The sequence below is a fragment of the Psammomys obesus genome, unplaced genomic scaffold (assembly GCF_907164565.1).
Source record: "Psammomys obesus unplaced genomic scaffold, mPsaObe1.curated_primary_1811, whole genome shotgun sequence".
Lineage (NCBI taxonomy): Eukaryota > Metazoa > Chordata > Mammalia > Rodentia > Muridae > Psammomys > Psammomys obesus.
This window is the reverse complement of record NW_026591598.1, coordinates 7394580-7412220: the sequence shown is the minus strand read 5'-3', so window position 1 is coordinate 7412220 and position 17641 is coordinate 7394580. Positions and strand designations below refer to the sequence as shown.

At 50.3% G+C, this 17641-nt stretch overlaps 1 protein-coding gene across 1 annotated transcript in view; it reads right to left on the bottom strand.

Annotated features, from left to right (window-relative positions):
• Positions 1-17641, bottom strand: part of Csmd2 (CUB and Sushi multiple domains 2) — a 547489-nt gene that overhangs the window by 8578 nt on the left and 521270 nt on the right. The window contains exons 56-66 of the mRNA XM_055610909.1: positions 16545-16718; positions 13074-13256; positions 9353-9529; positions 7977-8156; positions 7425-7598; positions 5330-5503; positions 5018-5091; positions 4065-4176; positions 3385-3564; positions 2779-2841; positions 485-646 (exon numbers count right to left, since the gene is read on the bottom strand). Coding sequence (XP_055466884.1) covers positions 485-646; positions 2779-2841; positions 3385-3564; positions 4065-4176; positions 5018-5091; positions 5330-5503; positions 7425-7598; positions 7977-8156; positions 9353-9529; positions 13074-13256; positions 16545-16718 — 1653 coding nt within the window. The remainder of the gene's footprint in view (positions 1-484; positions 647-2778; positions 2842-3384; positions 3565-4064; positions 4177-5017; positions 5092-5329; positions 5504-7424; positions 7599-7976; positions 8157-9352; positions 9530-13073; positions 13257-16544; positions 16719-17641) is intronic.

Below are 17641 nucleotides of genomic sequence, written 5' to 3'. Positions count from 1 at the left end.
TCTATCTATCTATCTATCTATCTATCTATCTATCTATCTATCTATCTTTGAGGCAGGATTTTTCCTGTGTAGCATTGGCTGTCCTGGAATTCAGCTCTGTAGACCACGCTGGCCTTGAACTCACAGAGACCCACATGCCTCTGCTACCGAGTGCTGGGATTGAATGCCTGGGCTACCACACCCCAGTCCTTTTCTTTCATTTATCGACTGCACTTGGGCTACTGGGCATTCTCGGCTTCTACTTTTGGCTCTGTCTTCAGGCTGTTTCTCTTTTCCTTGAGAGAGTTCTTCATACCTTTGAGTTGTTACCCTTGTCATTAGTCCATGGGCAGGTGAATAGATAGATACCCCTCTTCCCTGACCGACAGGCCAGTCCGAGTCCCGCATGACCCTACGACGCAGTGACGTAGATTCGTCCCAGCGGAGGTGAGCACCCATCACGCCCACACCCGCCCTGCTTTCACAGACGTGGTGGCCTCCTTACCTGCCAAGTGCAATTCCACCCCACTGTGGTCGATCATGGTGGCATTGACCTTGCTGTTGGCCGCCTGGAAGCCCGTCACTCTCAGCATGGCTGGCTGCTTCTTCCCCTGGTACTCATAGGCCCCTTTCCACAAGGAATTCTTGGCAAAAACATCCCCTGGAACTGGAGGGAGTGAGGATCGAGTGAGGTAGACTTTGGCTGTTGCTGGGACAGCCATGGACAGACAACCTGATGACTGGCCCCAGCCATACATGGAAACTCTTCTTCTTAGAATACCTGATTGCTGAGTTGTGTGGGGAGGCAGGAGGAGGGTGATGGTAGGGCGCTCTGGTGACTGTGCGATCCTCTTGGGTCTTAGAATGGACTGGTGGGGGGAAGGAAACCGCCATATTGAAGCGATATCTGTATGTCCACGTTCACTGCAGCTATGACAGCGGCAGTATCCGTGTGTGAACATGGACCCGGTAATGAAATACCATTCATCCTTCTAAAAGGAAAATGCTCTCCTTTGTGATAACATGGATGACCTTGGAGAACACGATGCTACACGAAATAAGCCAGAGGCAGAGGATTACTGTGAGGTATCGCTTACAGACCAAGCTGAAATGCCGAAGTAGAGAACGGGGGAGAGATGGGATTGGGGGTAGATAGATGGTCAAAGCGGACAAAGTTTCAGCTGGGCAGGAGGGACGTTAGTGCCGTGACTATGGTTGATAATAACAAACGGTGTATTTTAAATGTGCTTAAAGAGCTCACTTTAAGTGCTCTAAGTGAGGTGAGGTATGTTAATTAGCTTCATGTAATTACAATGTATACACACAGCAGGACTTCATAGTATGCCTCATAATGCCTTTCTGTCAGGTAAGAGTGAAATATAAATGTATTTGCTTGCTTATGTGTGGCTACCAGCTGTTAAGTCAATGATGGCTAAGCTGCTTTTCACAGAACCACAGAGCTTAGGTGTAGAGTAAGGAATTAGACATAGGGGGCACAGATAGATCTCCCTAGGGAAAAACAGAATAAATAGTTATGGATAAATGGGGGAGCTGGAATGGCAGGATCAAGTGAGTGGGGGAAGAGGGGATGAGGGAGGAAATACGGAGGGAGACGGCTAAAATTAAGGGCCATTTGAAGGGTATAGTATGAAAATCTAGTATAATAGAAGTATCTCAAAATACATCCATGTATGAAGGAGATCTAAATTAATTTTCCCAATAATGGAGGAGACAAAGCCCCAGCTGGCCATCTCTTGTCACCAAATAAAGGTTCCAATCCTAGGAGTTTTTGGCCAAATGGGTCTCCTTGAAATCTCCAAATAATCCAGGCTGTAATGGTGGCAAGGCACCATTGCTGAAGACAACACCTACACAATCCAGTGAACATAAAGAAGTCAAGCTGGTGCTTAACATAGAGCCTTCATCCACGTGTGCTAGCTACCGTTTGTATGTGAAATATTCCTCCAGAAGCCTCCTATTAAATCTTAGCTCTCAGCTTGGCACTCATGGGATGTGACAGAAACTAGAAGTTGAGGCTGAGCGGGAGGTTTTTAGGTCAATGGGGCATGATGTTGAAGGGAATTGTGGGGCCGCAGCCACTTTATATGTTTCTCTCACAGGCAGCTGTGAGGTGAGTGGGCTCCCTCCACAATATTCTCTCACCATGATGTTATGTTTACCGCCTCCCCACCAACCTCAAAGCTTCGGGGCCAACCAGTCATGGATTAACCACCAGAACTGTGAATCAAAATAAACCTTTGTCTTCCTAATTTGGATACACCATACTTGTTACAGCAGTAGAAAGCTAAAAGGCACGGTAGATAAAAGTAGGAGGTCCAAAATAGGACATCGAAGTTTGTAATAATTTTCATCGGTCAAGCCTGCACCTGTGGTTCTGTGCCCAATTCTGGATGTGACACTCTTAAAGACACAGTACTTGTCTTAAAGAGGTCCCAATGTCCAGGGAGCCCCCTGAGCAGGATGAGAGTCTCTGGGGTTTGTGACCACACACTGGTGGGTGCTGTGCCAGGAAGGGCTGCAGGGCCCAGTGGTTCTAGAGCTCAGGGACCCAGTTGCTCTTCTAGGGACCACGGCTTTCTCTCTGCTGACACTTCTCATCAAGGCTCACTTCTTCCTGAAGTCCGCCTGCCGTAGGAGTTGCCAGGGACCTGTCTTGCTTGGTGTCTGTGGAGGGCTTTCATTCCTTCCCAGTGGGCATGGGACCTGTGTTCGTGCCCAAAGCTGCCTAACCATATGGCAGCATCTGTTTTGTAACCCAGCGCCCTGGACTCTACCTACCTGAGGCTTGGGTGAGTGGAGGCTCCCTGGCCGTGTTGATGGGTCTCCCGCTGGGCCGGACCTCTGCTGGGGAAAAGAAATGGGGGTGGGGAAAAGAGGGTCAGCCCCTGGCCCACGAGCTGCAGGCCAACAATGACAGCTGCCTGCCTGAGGGTAGGTGAACATGCTCTCTGAGATCTTGCACTGGGCTCTTCTCCTACCAGGACAGTGACGGTCTAGGGATGCTATCCACCCATCTCAGGAAAGCACAATGCGCAGGTAAAGGAGGGACCCAAACACATCAGTTACTGGAGTATCAGGCTATTGTGAAGTAGCTGAGAACGACTAAAAATAGAATTATATGATCCAGCAACCTCGCTGCGGGGTGCTCAGAGGAATGGAATCTAGTATGCTGGAGATGGTGTGTACTTGCACAAGTGAAAGGGACAGACAGTGTGTGTTGGCTTCAGTGAAGGCAAGTGGTGGGTTCCACATGAACTTGTGTGAGCTGTTCTGAAGTGGCCTCCTGTCTCTTCCATCAGAGGCAGGGTTTGTCCTCCTCCTGGCTCTATTCTAGTGCCTGCCAGCCCTTCCTCCCCGGCTTCTGCCCTGAGAGGCCTTGCTCACCCAGGCAGATGGGTGGTTTGCCTGTCCAGCTGCCATCGGCTTTGCAGGTACGGTGCTCGGAGCCACCCCTGAGGGAGAAGCCCTCCTGGCAGGAGTAGATGAGTGTGTAACCCATGGACGGCAGGTCCAGCGCTCCGACATTGGCATGTGTGGGTGTCTCGGGCTGCTTACAGTGGTGGGCTGGGCGAGAGCAAAGACAGTGTTAGACCCTAGGAAGCTGGGATGTAATATTACGTGACAGACACATTTGAGGGGCCTTTCCTCCACTCCCCTGTCCCTGTGTAGAGCCCTGTTCCTTTCCATCTTTGCCCTTTCATGCGTGGCTCAACCCCTTTCACCAATTTGCAAGCCCACACTTTAGGACTATTCTTGCATGATTGCTTAGCCAGCTGCAGTGAACTTCAATTTGCAACACTGAGAAGATGACCCCAACGTCTGCAATTCCATAGCCCTGCCTCCGCAGGTTCCTAGCTCTCGCTGGTTCTGGGTTGCTTATTCTTCGCTGAGGTGTAGAGATGACCTTCAGATCCCAGAAAGGCTTTTGTGTAGAAACATCTGTGAGGCCCCAAGAGGCAAGTACTCTAGAGAGATCAACACTGGTCCTGATGGGAACACATCTCACCACCTCTCCAGCCTGGGCCAGTGGGTGCAGTGTGGGGTCAGGTAGGGGTGGCACTCACGGACACAGTCAGGTGGGGTTCCACTCCAGGTCAGGTTGGGAAGGCAGGTCCTGGTGGTGGAGCCCTGAAGCAGGTAACCTTTCTGACAACGGAAGAGCACCGTGCTCCCAACCTGCAGCAAGGACAGAAGGGCCCCCGTCATCTTCCAGCTAGCAGTGCGTCACTGGCCACCGCTCCCTTACTTCCCAGGAGAGAACGCCAGCTCGGGCCATTGCCTCTGTTGGCACCATGGAGCTTCTCTGGCTGCCTGAGTCCCATTGGTCCTCTGGGACCAACTGAAAGTATGCCTTGTGACCAGGTCAGTGCCCTTACTGGGCATATCATACTGTCAAAGTGTGCAGAATTGGAAGTTTGCTTGGTTGCTGTTGCCAAGCAGGTCCATTAAAACAGGACCCCAGCCCCCCACCCTCCCATCCCTCCTGAATACCTAGCACCTGGAACAGCTCATGTTTTGTGGGTGAGAACAGGATATATATGTATGCATGTATGTATGTATATCCTTAGGCCCCAGCTAACTGTCCTGACTTCCCTGCTTCCCTTGCTCTGCTCAGTGTCACCCAGACTGCCCAGGGCTCATTCTGAGGCAGACGTGTAAGAACCACACTTGGATGGGAAGACCCTCTGGTTGATGTCTCATGCCTGGCCGTGTCTGGTATCTGGCTTCCACTGTTCAAATGAGCCCTGCCTGTGGCTGGAGTGTGGGTGTCTTGCTTGTTTTGGTATTTCCACAAATATCCTGCCCAAACTGTGGGGTTTCTGGGAAATATTCATGGCTCCACCCACTGCCGCCTTCCCTGTCAGCCAGCACCTTCCATTTATGAAGGATGCTCCACAAAGCACGTCCTTCCTCTCCTTCCAAGGTCTCCATCTCTCCCTGGGCTGCTCCTGGGGCCTCAGGTGCTGACAGTGGCAGGGAAGGACTGAAGGCAGGGAGGCTGATTTGAACTCCTTACCTGGTAGCCTTGGGAGCTGTTCTGTATCCCGAACTGCGGCATGCCGGGATCTGCACACGTGGTCAGTGTGGGATCTGGATGAACAGAACAAAGATGGTCACTGCCGCTTTTACTGCCCTGCCCACCTTGCTCTGATGTGGAGGCCGCCTGACCCCACCTTCTAAGGCCTGAGCCGACATGGCGGTCCCCAGTACCTTAGCTCTCACTCGGAGAAGCTCAGAGAAGGACCTCTCCACAGCGAAGTGGACCCCCTCAGTCACCCCCGTGCCACAGCTCCCTGCCAGCCAGGCCGCTGCCCCCAGCCCCTCTCACCTATGCAGCTGGGCTGCGTGCCACTCCACGTCCCATCAGACTGGCAAAACCTCCTCGGGGAGCCCACCAGCACCAGAGGGGGATGGCAGGAGTAGGACACAGATGACCTGTACGAGAAACCACGGTCTTCTCTCCTCCCTCGAGGCGGGACCCCTGGATCTCCGCAGAACACAGCTGGAAAGACAGGGGAGAAAGGTGGGCCCAGGATGCTTTCTGGAACCTGGTTTTCTTCACCCCCTTTTGCTGTCTAGCTTTTTTCCTTTTCCTTTTTCTGTTTTCCCTGGACACCGAGGCATGCCTGGGTAAGCACTCTCACTCAGGTAAGAGGACCTGAGTTTTGTTCCCAGAAACCAGATCAGGGGGTTCACAACCACTGGCAGCTCCAGCTCAAAGGGATCCAATGTCTGCTTCTGGCCTCCACAGGCACCTGCACACACACACACACACACACACACATACACACACACACACACACACACACACACACACACACATCTTTAAAAATGCTTTAAAAGCCATTAAAGATGCCGGTGCACCGATCAGTGTGTCCTGACAGACATGGATGCTAGCAAAGCTCTTGGTGACCTGCCAACAAATAAAGTCATGAATAATGTGCCGGGACCCAATGCCATTTGTCAGAACTTGAACATATATCGTTATAACTATGGTTATATTTGGGAAAGTTTATTTTTTCCTTCCTTTTTTTAAATACAGTACAGTGTGTGTGTGTGTGTGTGTGTGTGTGTGTGCATGTGTGTGTAAGCCAAAGGGCAACCTCAGCTCCTCAGCTATCATTCTTGAGGTGCTGTCCACCTTGCTTTTTGAGACAGGGTCTCTCATTGGCCTGAAGCTTGCCAAGCTTGCTAAGCTGGCCGGCCAGCTAGCCTAGGGGTCACCTGACTGCCTCTGCCTCCCCAGTACTGCGATCACAAGCTCATGCCGCCACCCTTAGCTTTTCGTTAAACAGTGTGGGTTCTGGGAGATCACACTCGGGTTCCCATGCTTGCAAGGCAGCTGCTTTGCTGGCTGAGTTATCCCCCCCCCAGCGACTGTATGTTTCTGTTTATTTTGTTTTGTTATTATTATTATTATTTTTACAATGACTATTCTCTGTTGTTTTGTGTGCGCTGGGAACGGAACCCACAATGTCACCCGCACTGTGCACGCACTCTGCTACTGAGCTACCTGGCCTTCATCATGGTTATTTAAAGGCAAGGCAGATCTTTGTTTCAGGAGGAAATGTAAAGTTGAGTCCAGACAACCTGAGGCTGTGAGCGGGCACATGCCTTCCTGGTGTCACGAGAATGCCAGAGGTGTTGACCATAGGCAAAGTCCCTGTGGGTTGTTGTTGTTGTTATTGTTGTTTTGTTTTGTTCTTTTTCTGAGCTACTGATTCTAAGCATGGTGGAAATTCCCAAAGCAGAGCAGAATTCCACAGGTACCTACAGTGGCCAGAGTCTGGAGATTGTTTTGGGAGGATAACGTTAGGAAGAAAGCCAGTAAACCCTACTGCTGTGTACAACGTAAAGATGGAGTGGACTTTCCAGAGGCCACCCATGGGTGCATCTGGAATCCTGCAGCCTGCTTCTCCAGGAACCCAGGAAGCCTGAGTCCTGAAACGGACTTGAGCTCATCACAACACAACTGGGCCAGGCGGACAGAAAGCTGCAGTCCCCCCAAGATGTCTTTTCCAGGAGGACAGACGTGCCTCCAGCACGGGACACCTCCAGCACGGGACACCTCCAGCACGGAACACCTCCAGCAGGGGATGGCCTCTCCTCCTTGGGTATTGTCCCTCCAGGTCAGGGGATGCTGCTGCTATCTCTGACTCTGTCTCCTCCCACTGTGACTTCAGACAGTGTCTAACTTCAGGCCTCCGATAAAACGGTCTCAATTTCTTCCTTTACATTTCCCTCCCACTTAACTGGTGTCTTGAGAGAGATCTCTGCTTCAGGGAGGGGGCTGCTCATTTCTCCCATAGAGGACTCTGGTACAGATGTGTGAGTGCGCACTGCACGGGGGTGGGGGTGGATGGGTGGGTGGGGAGACGTGCCACCATGGAGGCCATGACCAGCGCCTGTGGGGAGTCACTCACGGAAGCACTGGGGCAGCTCTCCGGTCCAGGATCCATTTCCCTCGCAGGTGAGCACGGCAGGCAGGGAGAGCTGGTAACCCTCCAGGCAGGCGTAACTCACGCTAGAGCCCCACGTGAAGTCAGAGCCCACCACTTTCCCGTTAGGGATGAGCTGAGGAGGTTTGCACATGATAGCTGTGGGGGAGAGCAGAGAAGGCTAAGTTCTGGGGCTGCTCTGGGGAAGAGAGCCTGGTAACTGCACCATCGCCACCGGCTATCCTGCACCAGCTTGAGACTGGTCCAAGCAGAGCTAGTTCTGATCGTTTACTTTACACGGATACCCCTCATGTGTAACACCTCTGGTTCTCCCATCACACGGCCCTCAAGGATGCTTGAGGCTGAGGTCTTTCCTCAGAGCCTTCCAACTTCTTGACAGTCGCTGCGCAGGACTGGCCTTCACCTTGCACACTGCTGCTGTGATGCCACCCCTCCCTTCTGGACGTCCGAGGCGAATGCCTTGGACCCTGTGTATCTTCTTTGGCCCCCATCCGTATCCTCGGCCTCCAGGCATACCTTTGCAGACTGGCTTGGTACCGTTCCACGTCCGGTCCTTGGTGCAGCTCAGCACAGAGACTCTGTGCGATTCCATCATGTAGCCAGGGACACACTGGTACGTCACAGTTTTGTTGTACCTGAAGTCATTGCCCAGCCTGATGCCATTGGCTGGAATCCCGGGGTCACCACAGTTTATCACTGGAGTAAGAAGGACATAGCACTGTTCATTCCTAGTCCAGACCTGTGTCTCTTCAGGATCTCAGGACCTCCATCACTCCTACACACTCACCCAAGAAGGGACTGTCAGAGCAGCCAGGGCCTGGGCACCATTGGGCACAGACAAATTTCCCTGTATCAGCTGACCCACAGGCCTCCTGTCCATGCCTACACTACGCATCCCATCCAGTTACATTCTGGCTACTTTCTTATTTAAATCCACTCCTCTGAGAGGAAGAATCACAGGACTTTTCTTTTCCCCCCTAAAGTAGCTGAGGTCCTGGGCAAGAAGAGTTTCTAGATTGTAGAACCTAACGTATGTTAGTGGATCAAAAGACAGCTTGCCCCAGGATGCAACACATCCCATGATAGTCTTCCTGGGAGGCTTTTCTGGGCTGAAATGGGGCAGAAGCAGAGTCTTATGACCCATGCGATAATCAGCTCTCTGCTATGAGGTGGCATATGATTGGTGGTCTGTGGATTTAATGTGGAATTTCAGATTGAGTCTGAACCCACAGAGTTGACTTTGAAAGGAAGAAACTTCAGAGTCATCCAGTCCATCTCTTCCCGCTAGCTGGGTCCCACAGTTACCGGATTTCTAAGGAAAAGATCTAGGGTACCTTAAGAGGGTTAAGGAAGGGGGGCTATTCAGATGTGCTCAGGAGCTGGACTTGGGGGGGAGGGGCTTAAGGGGGGAAAGTTGTAGAGATGTCGGGTGGTGGCACCTCCAGAGTGGAAAGAGTGCGAGTGAGTCCTGAGCCTTTGTCCGGAAAGGAAAGGGAAAGCCGGAGGGATGGGCTAGAGCCTGGATAATGGCTGATGTATTGTCATCCTCATCTGTCGTGTGTAAAAAGTGAGGCTCACAGCTACTGTCCCTGCTCACCCCATCCTTGTGTGTCCCACAACGGCATCTTGCATGGTCACCCTTTTTATTAAAAGCCACTCGTCAGAGAGTAAGGACCCACAGCTACCATATGGGGATGCGGTGAGATTCCGGCAGCATCTACATGGGAAACTTAGCTCCTTTGGTGCCGCAGAGAACATGCTCAAGACACAGAGGATAGTGGCTCCCACTCTGATCATCTTCCCCAGACTCTCACTGACAGCTTTACTCAGCAGGGAGGGACTGGGTGGCTTGAGCTAGCATCTGCCACAGAGCTCAGGGGCGCGGCTCTCACCTGTGCACTCGGGATCACTGCCTGTCCAGGTGCCATTGACAGAGCAGTGCCGGCTGAGCAGGCCTGTGGCATAGTAGCCTTCACGACACTCGTAGACGATGGAACTGGAGAACACCAGACCGTCGCTGAACACCACTCTCGCATTGCTTGGGGTTCCAGGGTTCCCACAGGAGATCACTGGGGAAGCAAGAGAGAGCATCATTCCCCAGAACCAGAACTGCCAGAGCTGAAGACCTGCATAGAACCCTGAAGGCAGGGACGCAGCTCATGATGCTTTTGTATAGGATTTTTACTTCTAAAATTACTTTTATCTGTGTGTGTATGCATGTTCCTGTGTGCCTGTGTATGTGTGAGCCTGTGTGTGGAGGTGAAAGGGTGCTATCATGTGACTTTCCTGATCGCTCTCCACCTTATGTTTTTTTTTTTTTTTTTTTGAAGCAGGGTCCCTCACCGAATCCTGGGCTCATCAATTTGGCCAGGCCAGTGACCTCAGGGATTTGCCTCTCTCTGTCTCTTCCTTCCTCCAGCGCTAAGGCTATAAATACAAGCCACCATGTCTGCTTTCACATGGGTGCTGAGGATCAGAACTCAGGTCCTCATGTTTGCACATTGGGCAATCTGAGCCGTCTCCTGAGCCCTGATCCTAAGTCCACATTCCCGCCGACTGTAAAATTTATGTAAGGCTCCTTCTAGACGCTTCTCCAGGATGCTGGCTAGTGGGAATCTTGATCTGGTTGGTATTTTCTTTTTAAACTTTATTTATTTTATTGAAATTAAAGTTAACTTCATACTTTATATTCTGATCACAGTTTCCCTTTCTCATCTCCTCTCAACTCTTGTCTGACTCCTCACCATTCCTATTCCATGCCTTCTGCTCCTCTTGGTCGATATGTTCCTCTGGTCTTCGGTTTCCACGGAAAGGGAAGTTTATTTATCTTATTTTATTGAAAAAGATTTTATTTCTTTATTTTATGCGTATTAGTGCTCTATCTGCATGTGCACCTGCACGCCAGAAGAGGGCAGTAGAGGGTGTAGATGGTTGCGAGCCACCATGTGGGTGCTGGGAATTGAACTTGGGACCTCTGGAAGAGCAGACTGGGTTCATTAACCACTGAGCCATCTCTCTAGTCCAGAAAGGGAAGCTTAAAGCAGGGGAGAAAGGAAGTAGAAGTGAGAACTCTGTGACTCTCACAATAGGCCCCCACGGCAAATATTGGCCTGGCTTGAAATACAGTTCATAATGAAAGGTTGGCACAACGCTAGACATTTTTTTTCTCGTAAAAAATTCTAGGAATAAGAAAACATGTTTTGTTTCCTAGCCTTCTTCAAAGGTGAGTTTACTTAGGAACACTTGAGCTCCTGGACTTAGATGTGTTTAGTGTGTTAGCATGCAATGCTGTTGTTCTTCCTGTTGGCATTTGCATTGCCCTACTTGGCTAGGGGGAGCTTCTTCAGGATGGCCCCTGGGTTTCTTTCACACGACCTCACTTATCCTTGGAGGGTTCCTTGCCGGGCAGACAGGTTTATCTTGTGAATTCTCTGACCCAGCTCTGCAACCATTGCTCCAAAGAACCCGCCTCCTTCTGATGGAGAATGGCTTCAGGGCCCACAAGTGAGCACTGAGGGTCCTCACTGTGGTTCTATGGTCATCGATTCTTGACATTTGGGACACGTAGATGGCTGTTTTGAATTGAAAATACATATGTCAGGAGCATATAGTGATAGTGTCAGTCCAACTTCGGGGTTAAGAGTTTGCCCTAACTTCCTTCCTTCATTTATTTATTTATTTATTTATTCATTCATTCATTTATTTATTTATTTATTTATTTAATTATTTTTTAGAATCCTGTGTATGTGAGCGTGTAGTATGTGTGCACACAGATGTGTCCTTTGCATACCCGCAGAGGCCAATATTGGGTGACCTGCTCTATCATTCTCTGCCCTATCCCTTTGAGACAGGGTTCTCGCTGTACCCGGAGTTAGGGTGGTGGCCAGCAAGCCATAGCAGTCTTCCTTTCTCTGCTCCCCCAAAGCACTGGCGTTATAAGCATATGGCCACACCTGGCTATTTTCTTTAAATTGTGCGCGCTGGGGATTTGAACTCACCTTGTTACACTTGTGTCACAAACACTCCTACCCGAGAAGCCACCTCCTTGGCCCCTACTTCTTTATTTTTATGTGCTGAAAATCTTGGCTCTTGATGACAATAAATACTTGCTATTTGTTTTCTCTATCTAGTTTATGCTTCACGTGCAATAGCTTTTGAGTAATAACACCAGCACTGTTTCTGTTGGGAACCAGGAAACCCAAAGTTTTCCCTGAGGCCCTGGTGAATGGAGAATGAACGTAGCTCCTTGTCTAAAGCCAGGGACATGCTTGGCAAGACCAGTAATGGCCTGGGTCAGGACCTTGGGGGAGCTATGACTTCAGAACTCAGCTCTGCCGTCTAAAGGAATATGGTTATCAGACCCAAGGCCACTGGCCACTCCTTCTGTGGCACACTTGAAATGTACTGTGTTCCCTTTGTGTGACACCGTTTGGTTGGCTTCCTGCTGTCTCTGTCCCATTTCCGCTCTGAAAACTATATATAAGATCCTGTACTTCTTAATAAACTTGCTTGACATACAACTCGGCTTGTGTTAAGACCTCCTGACCACCAGAAAAAGGATCCCCTGGTCCTTCTTCTCAGGGATCTGTCACTGAAGAAAGACCTGCTGGTCCAAGTCAGCTTCTAATACTCTAATGACTGAAATAGCTTGAGAACTCTTTTGTAGCTCTCGTTGTCTTTAGGATATAAAGGATGGACAAGTCCCACAGGACTAGACAGTTGAAATAATTATCTGAATTATGAATTTACCAACTTGATAGGTCATTGGGGTCACTTGTTTTTTTTTTTTTTATATAAAGAGAACATAGAATTCTAATAATTGATTTGGTTTTGTAACGATGAACGTCTGTGCAGCCTCGGCATAAAGGCCGCAAGTAATTTCTGCATCATCAGCACAGCAGACAGGCCCTGCCTTCCAGTCATCCAACTGATCTTTGTGCTGCCAAGGAGCCTGGGATACAGTGAACAAGTTATGTTCCCTGCGCATAAGGAGCCTGTCTGTTCTTTACGGCGGAGGTGCCTGTGTGTAGTGCGCGCTCATGAGTGTTCGGGTGTCTGCGCCCACGCCCATGCACTCAGAGCCTGGAGGAGGATGTCAGGTGTCCGTCACTCACCACCTTTCCGCTTTCAGATGGGGGTCTTGCTTAACTGGAAACCTGATGTTTTGGTGTGGCCATCCAGCTCCCAGGATCTACCTGTCTCCATTCCCAGTCCTGTGGCTACAGGCACTCAAAGCCATGCCTGGCTTTTTACACGGGTGCTAGGGATTTGAACTCATGCTCTCACGCTGGCAGAGCAAGTGCTCTTGCTCACTAAGCTACTCATGCTCCCCCACCCCCACCCCAAGGCCTTACATCTGTTCTTAAGAAATCCACACATTTAAACATGAATTAAAATAATAGTGTAAGTGTTACAGTTTAGGGGAATAAAAGCACCAAGAAGGAAGTAGTATTTTTTTGGCTTTTCTCTTTTTAGATGGAGGGGGAGCATAGTTATCTTTGGATTACTAATCAAGATGGACACGAGCTGTCTGTTGATGTGCACAGCCTGCAAGGGTGGGCATTTGGGGTGTGAGCGGGCCGGGGGGGGGAGCAGAAGGATCCCATTCGTTACCTCCGCACTCAGGCTGCGACCCGCTCCACGAGCCATTGGCTTGGCACGTTCGCTCTGATGACCCCCGGAGCACATGGCCGGCTTCGCAGCTGAAGCGCATCAGACTGCCTGGGGCGAAGCTGTCCCCCAGCCGGATGCCGTGGGCTGGTATCCCCGGGTCACCACAAACTCCGGTGCTGGTTCCTGTGAAAGCAGACCACAGCAAACAGCGGCAGGTTTATATTGCTTGTCTTTCTCGTGGTTGCAAACGGACCAGAGGTCTGGGGCGGGGAGGGAAGAAAGAGATGGTCTAGTGTTACAGAGGAAGCAACGAACCCTGTGGATGACGGAGATGACAAGAGACTGTGTCCAGCCCCCAGTGCCTGCAAACTACAACTTCAGCGTTTAGAAGGTGAGGAGAGGGAGGGCCACAGGAGGCAGAGCTATGGAACTTGGTGCCTGAGGAAACCAGGTTCCGTGTCATAGAGACACACTACAGGGCCCCAGAGAGGAGGAAGACGTCAGGATCAGTAGCTCTACCACTCTACTCAGCAGCCAGAACACACAGCTCCCAAGTCCTTGGAAGCCACACAGGAAGGGCAGCTTACGTCAGGCTAGACCTCCAATGGTCCAGCCTGCCTCATCTCCAGCTTCTCCCTCTTGACTCACCTCCTTCCTCCCAAACCTGCTGGCCAGTGATGCCCTTTCCGTTCTCAGTATCATTCTTTGTCTCAGCTTAGATGTTCACCGTTCCTCCACCCCCAGCAACTACAAAGGCCTCCCAAGCAGTCCCTCCTAATCCCTCCAAGCTTAAGCCTCCAACTTTAACAGTCACTGACCTTGGACAGTCATCTGACCCCATTTTGTTTTTTCGTTTTCCTGTAAAAACATCTTGGGGGTGTGTGTATGTGTGGAATTTTAGTGCTGACGGGGTAAAACACAAACTCATTACCATGGTTTTTCCTATCAAAAGCTCAGCCTGAACTTGATCCTGGCCTTTATTTATCTTCTACTGCTTTAAAATTGTTCTGTCTGTCTGTCTGTCTGATGTGTGTGTGTGTGTGTGTGTGTGTGGTGTGCGCGCGCGCGCGCTCACATAATGAGCCATGGCATGTGAGCTGGCTAATTCTGTGTCAGTTTGACAGAGGCTAGAGTCATCTGAGAGGAGGGAACCCAAATTGAGAAAACACCTTCACGAGACTGGGCTTTAGGCCAGCTGAGAGAGCATTTTCTTAATTAGTTACTGATCTGGGAGGGCCCAGCCCATTGCGGGTGGTGCCATTCCTAGGCTGGTGGTTCCGGGTTCTATAGAAAAGCAGGCTGAGCAAGCCACAGAGGGAGCAAGTCAGGGAGCAGCACCCCTCCGTGGCCTCTGCATCAGCTCCCGCCTCCAGGTGCCTGCCCTGTCTGAGTTCCTGCCCTGGCTCCCTTCAATGACGGAGTATGATGTGGAGGTGACAACACGTGTGTGGAGCTCAGAGGACAGTTAGAAGGGTCCAGTCTCTCCTTCCACCATGAGTTCCAGGGATAGCGCTCAGGTTTGTCAGGTTTGGTGGTAAGCACGGTTACCCACCGAGCCAGCAGTTACTTTTAAAGTCTCATTTTATTTTTTAATCGGTAAGTTATGATTAATACATGGCACAACAAGAATTGGGTCCATATGCTGTGTTGATGCATCTGCTGTCTATGTTCTTATCATGAGAAAATGGTAACTATTCGGGGTGATTAATGCCGGTGTTTTAGTTGAGAATTCACTGACTTTTCACACGGGTGAACTGTGGCTTGAATGCCTTACACCCCATCGCTCCATTTTTGTCCTGCCCCCTTTTCTATGCTACACTCTCTCATTTATCTGGCTTTCAACCTTCTACAAGCCCTCTTAAGAGAGTGCTCAAGGACCCAAAAAGTGAGAGAGGATAGACAACAGGGCTACTGGACCAGGCTTCTAGGGAGCCAGGCTCTCCGTGTTACAGGGACACAGAGCAGAGCCCACGGAGAAGAGGCTGTCGGAACAAGCGGTCTGTCAGGAGATAAAGATCCTAACTTCTGGGGCATCTGCGCTCTCACAAATGCACATGCATAAGTACTGGACGGTAGCATATGAAACTACGCTGAGTTTGCTGCAGTACAAATGTAAAGGCTGTCAGCCTTTACCCTGGATAGCTCTTTCACCCTCAGCCTTAGAATTATTTTCTAAGTCTAGCCTTCGACCATGAGCATATGAAGCAGCCCTGCATTCCTCATCTCCCCTCAAAGAGTGGGGTTCCTTCGAACTGCATCTTAAAAATCTTTGCTTTAGAAAATAGAGAGCCTATCATATTTGGCTGGATTCTGTTGTCTTTTGGTGTTTTCCAGGATGAAGAACAGGGAACGGCTAGTGCTAGGGTTCTGGAAGATGCCTCCAATGGCAAAAGGCTCAGTTTCCACACTGGCTAGCCTATCTAGCTAGAGCCAGCTATGAGCAGGCACGAGAGCTGAGTGCTCCAGTCCCAGGCTTGTTCTAACAGGGAACCCAGCTCTGTGCTATATGAGGTCTGGGACAGAAAACTACACCTTGGGGCAGATAGAAGAGGGAGACTCTGTACTGAAAGGGTACATCAGCAAAGATGGCGAGACCTGAAATGGGTCTTGAACTGCCTTCCTTCATAGTCAGGGACTCAGGGACTGAAGGTATTTTGCTATTCCTTATCTAGATTACTGATTGCTAAGGATGAGGTTCAAAGTTGGAATCCTTGAATGTATTACTTCTTTCTTTTTCTTTTCTCCTCCTCCTCCTCCTCCTCCTCCTCCTCCTCCTCCTCCTCCTCCTTCTCCTTCTCCTCCTTTATGAGACAGAGTTCCTCTATATAGCCCTGGCTGTCCTGGAACTCACTCTGTAGATCAGGCTGGCTTCAAACTCAGAGATCTTCCTGCCTCTGCCTCCCTTGTGCTTAAAGGTGTGCGCCACCAATGAACATGTTAGTTCTTAAAGACATGCAGGAGACGCCTCTGCAAAAGACAGCCTGTGCATGCTTCAGCCAGGAAGGCTTCCACTTAGTTTCCTGGGCAAGAACGGGCTCTAACACTTTCTAGCTTCTCCTCACACAACGCTGGAAAGTGATTCTCTGGGCTAGAAGAAACTTTCACTGCTATACTGTGCCCAACAGGATGACCGTGCTACTGGGCAGGTAATATTAGAGAGTCCTTTTTGCTTTCTTCTCCCCTACTTGACCCTGTTCTTGCCATGGAGACAAGGACACCCAAAGTAGATCAAACATACTTTAAGGCCATTCATTGTCCTGGAGAAAGTCTAGGGGGAAACATCATGTGCAGGTATCATTACGGGAGAGACGGGGCAAATGCATGACTATCCTCCTTTGTCTCTTCCGAAAGCCCCTTCTTCCTGGAACTGGCTCTTGTGAAAGATGGGCTAGAGGCTCCTGAATTACAACGCCCTCCCGGGCGCGGACCAGGCTCCTCCAGCCCCTGCACACCACGCTCCACTCTCCATACCTGAGCAGTGGGGCAGGGAGCCTGCCCAGTGTCCGTCCAGCCCACACATGCGGGTGGCATTCCCCACCAGAGTCCGCTTGCCCATGCAGCTGTAACGCACGACGGCCCCCACTATGTAGCTGTCTCCAGACATCTGGGCATGGGGCGGAGAGCCAGGATGGCCACAGGACACCACTGTGGGGAGAGAGCAAACATCTCAGTGGCTCTGTTGGGGACAGGCCACCATCAGTCCACACGTGCTTGATGTGGGAAGTGAGGAAACCCAACATCCTGTTGGGTCAGGCACATGAAGCCCGCCCACGTCACCACTCCATTTCTGAATTGGAAGCAAAGATTAATACTTACGCAGCACATAGTAGGCATGCAGCCTGCCTACGTTACCACAACGCTTGGGGATTGGAAGCAAAGATTAATAACTGAATAACACATAGTAGGCATGCAGCCTGCCCACTTCACCACACTGTTTCTGAATTGGGAGGAAAAGACCAATACCCATGTAGCACATAGTAGGTATGCAGTGATGTCATTTCCTTGTCTTGTCCCTCATGCTGCTCTCTCCCTGTTTCCTCCCTGCCATCGGGTAGACCCAAGGTATGTCCAAGAGAAAGATGATACACACAGAACACACAAGGCAAATGAGGAGCCATTCTTCCAGAGCTGTTTTTATCTCTCTGACTCTTAAAGTTGCTTCATCAACTGTGTCCAACACACCCCCTTAACTCTGCAAATTCCTTTCCCCAAAACATCAAGGCCTAACCACGAAGATTGGTGGTAAGATTAAGATCCCAAAACTGAGACCCACAGGTTAGGGCACCAGCCCTGGGCTTAGCTTCCCTCTTTACAGGTCAACACCTTTCTTAGTCAACACAGGCTTATTGAGTGTCTCTTATGTTCGAGGCACCAGTCTATGTGTCTGGGGAAGAAAGTTCATGCACTTAGATCTTATAATGGGGAAGAGAGGCTAAGAAATAAAAAGAGTAAATAAACAGTGGTTTTATAAGAAACAGAACTGAGAAAGGGAGAGGACATTTGGGGGCAAGCTGACGGAGCTACTTTTAAATAGGGTGGACAAGGAGGGTCTCTCTGAGATGACAGGC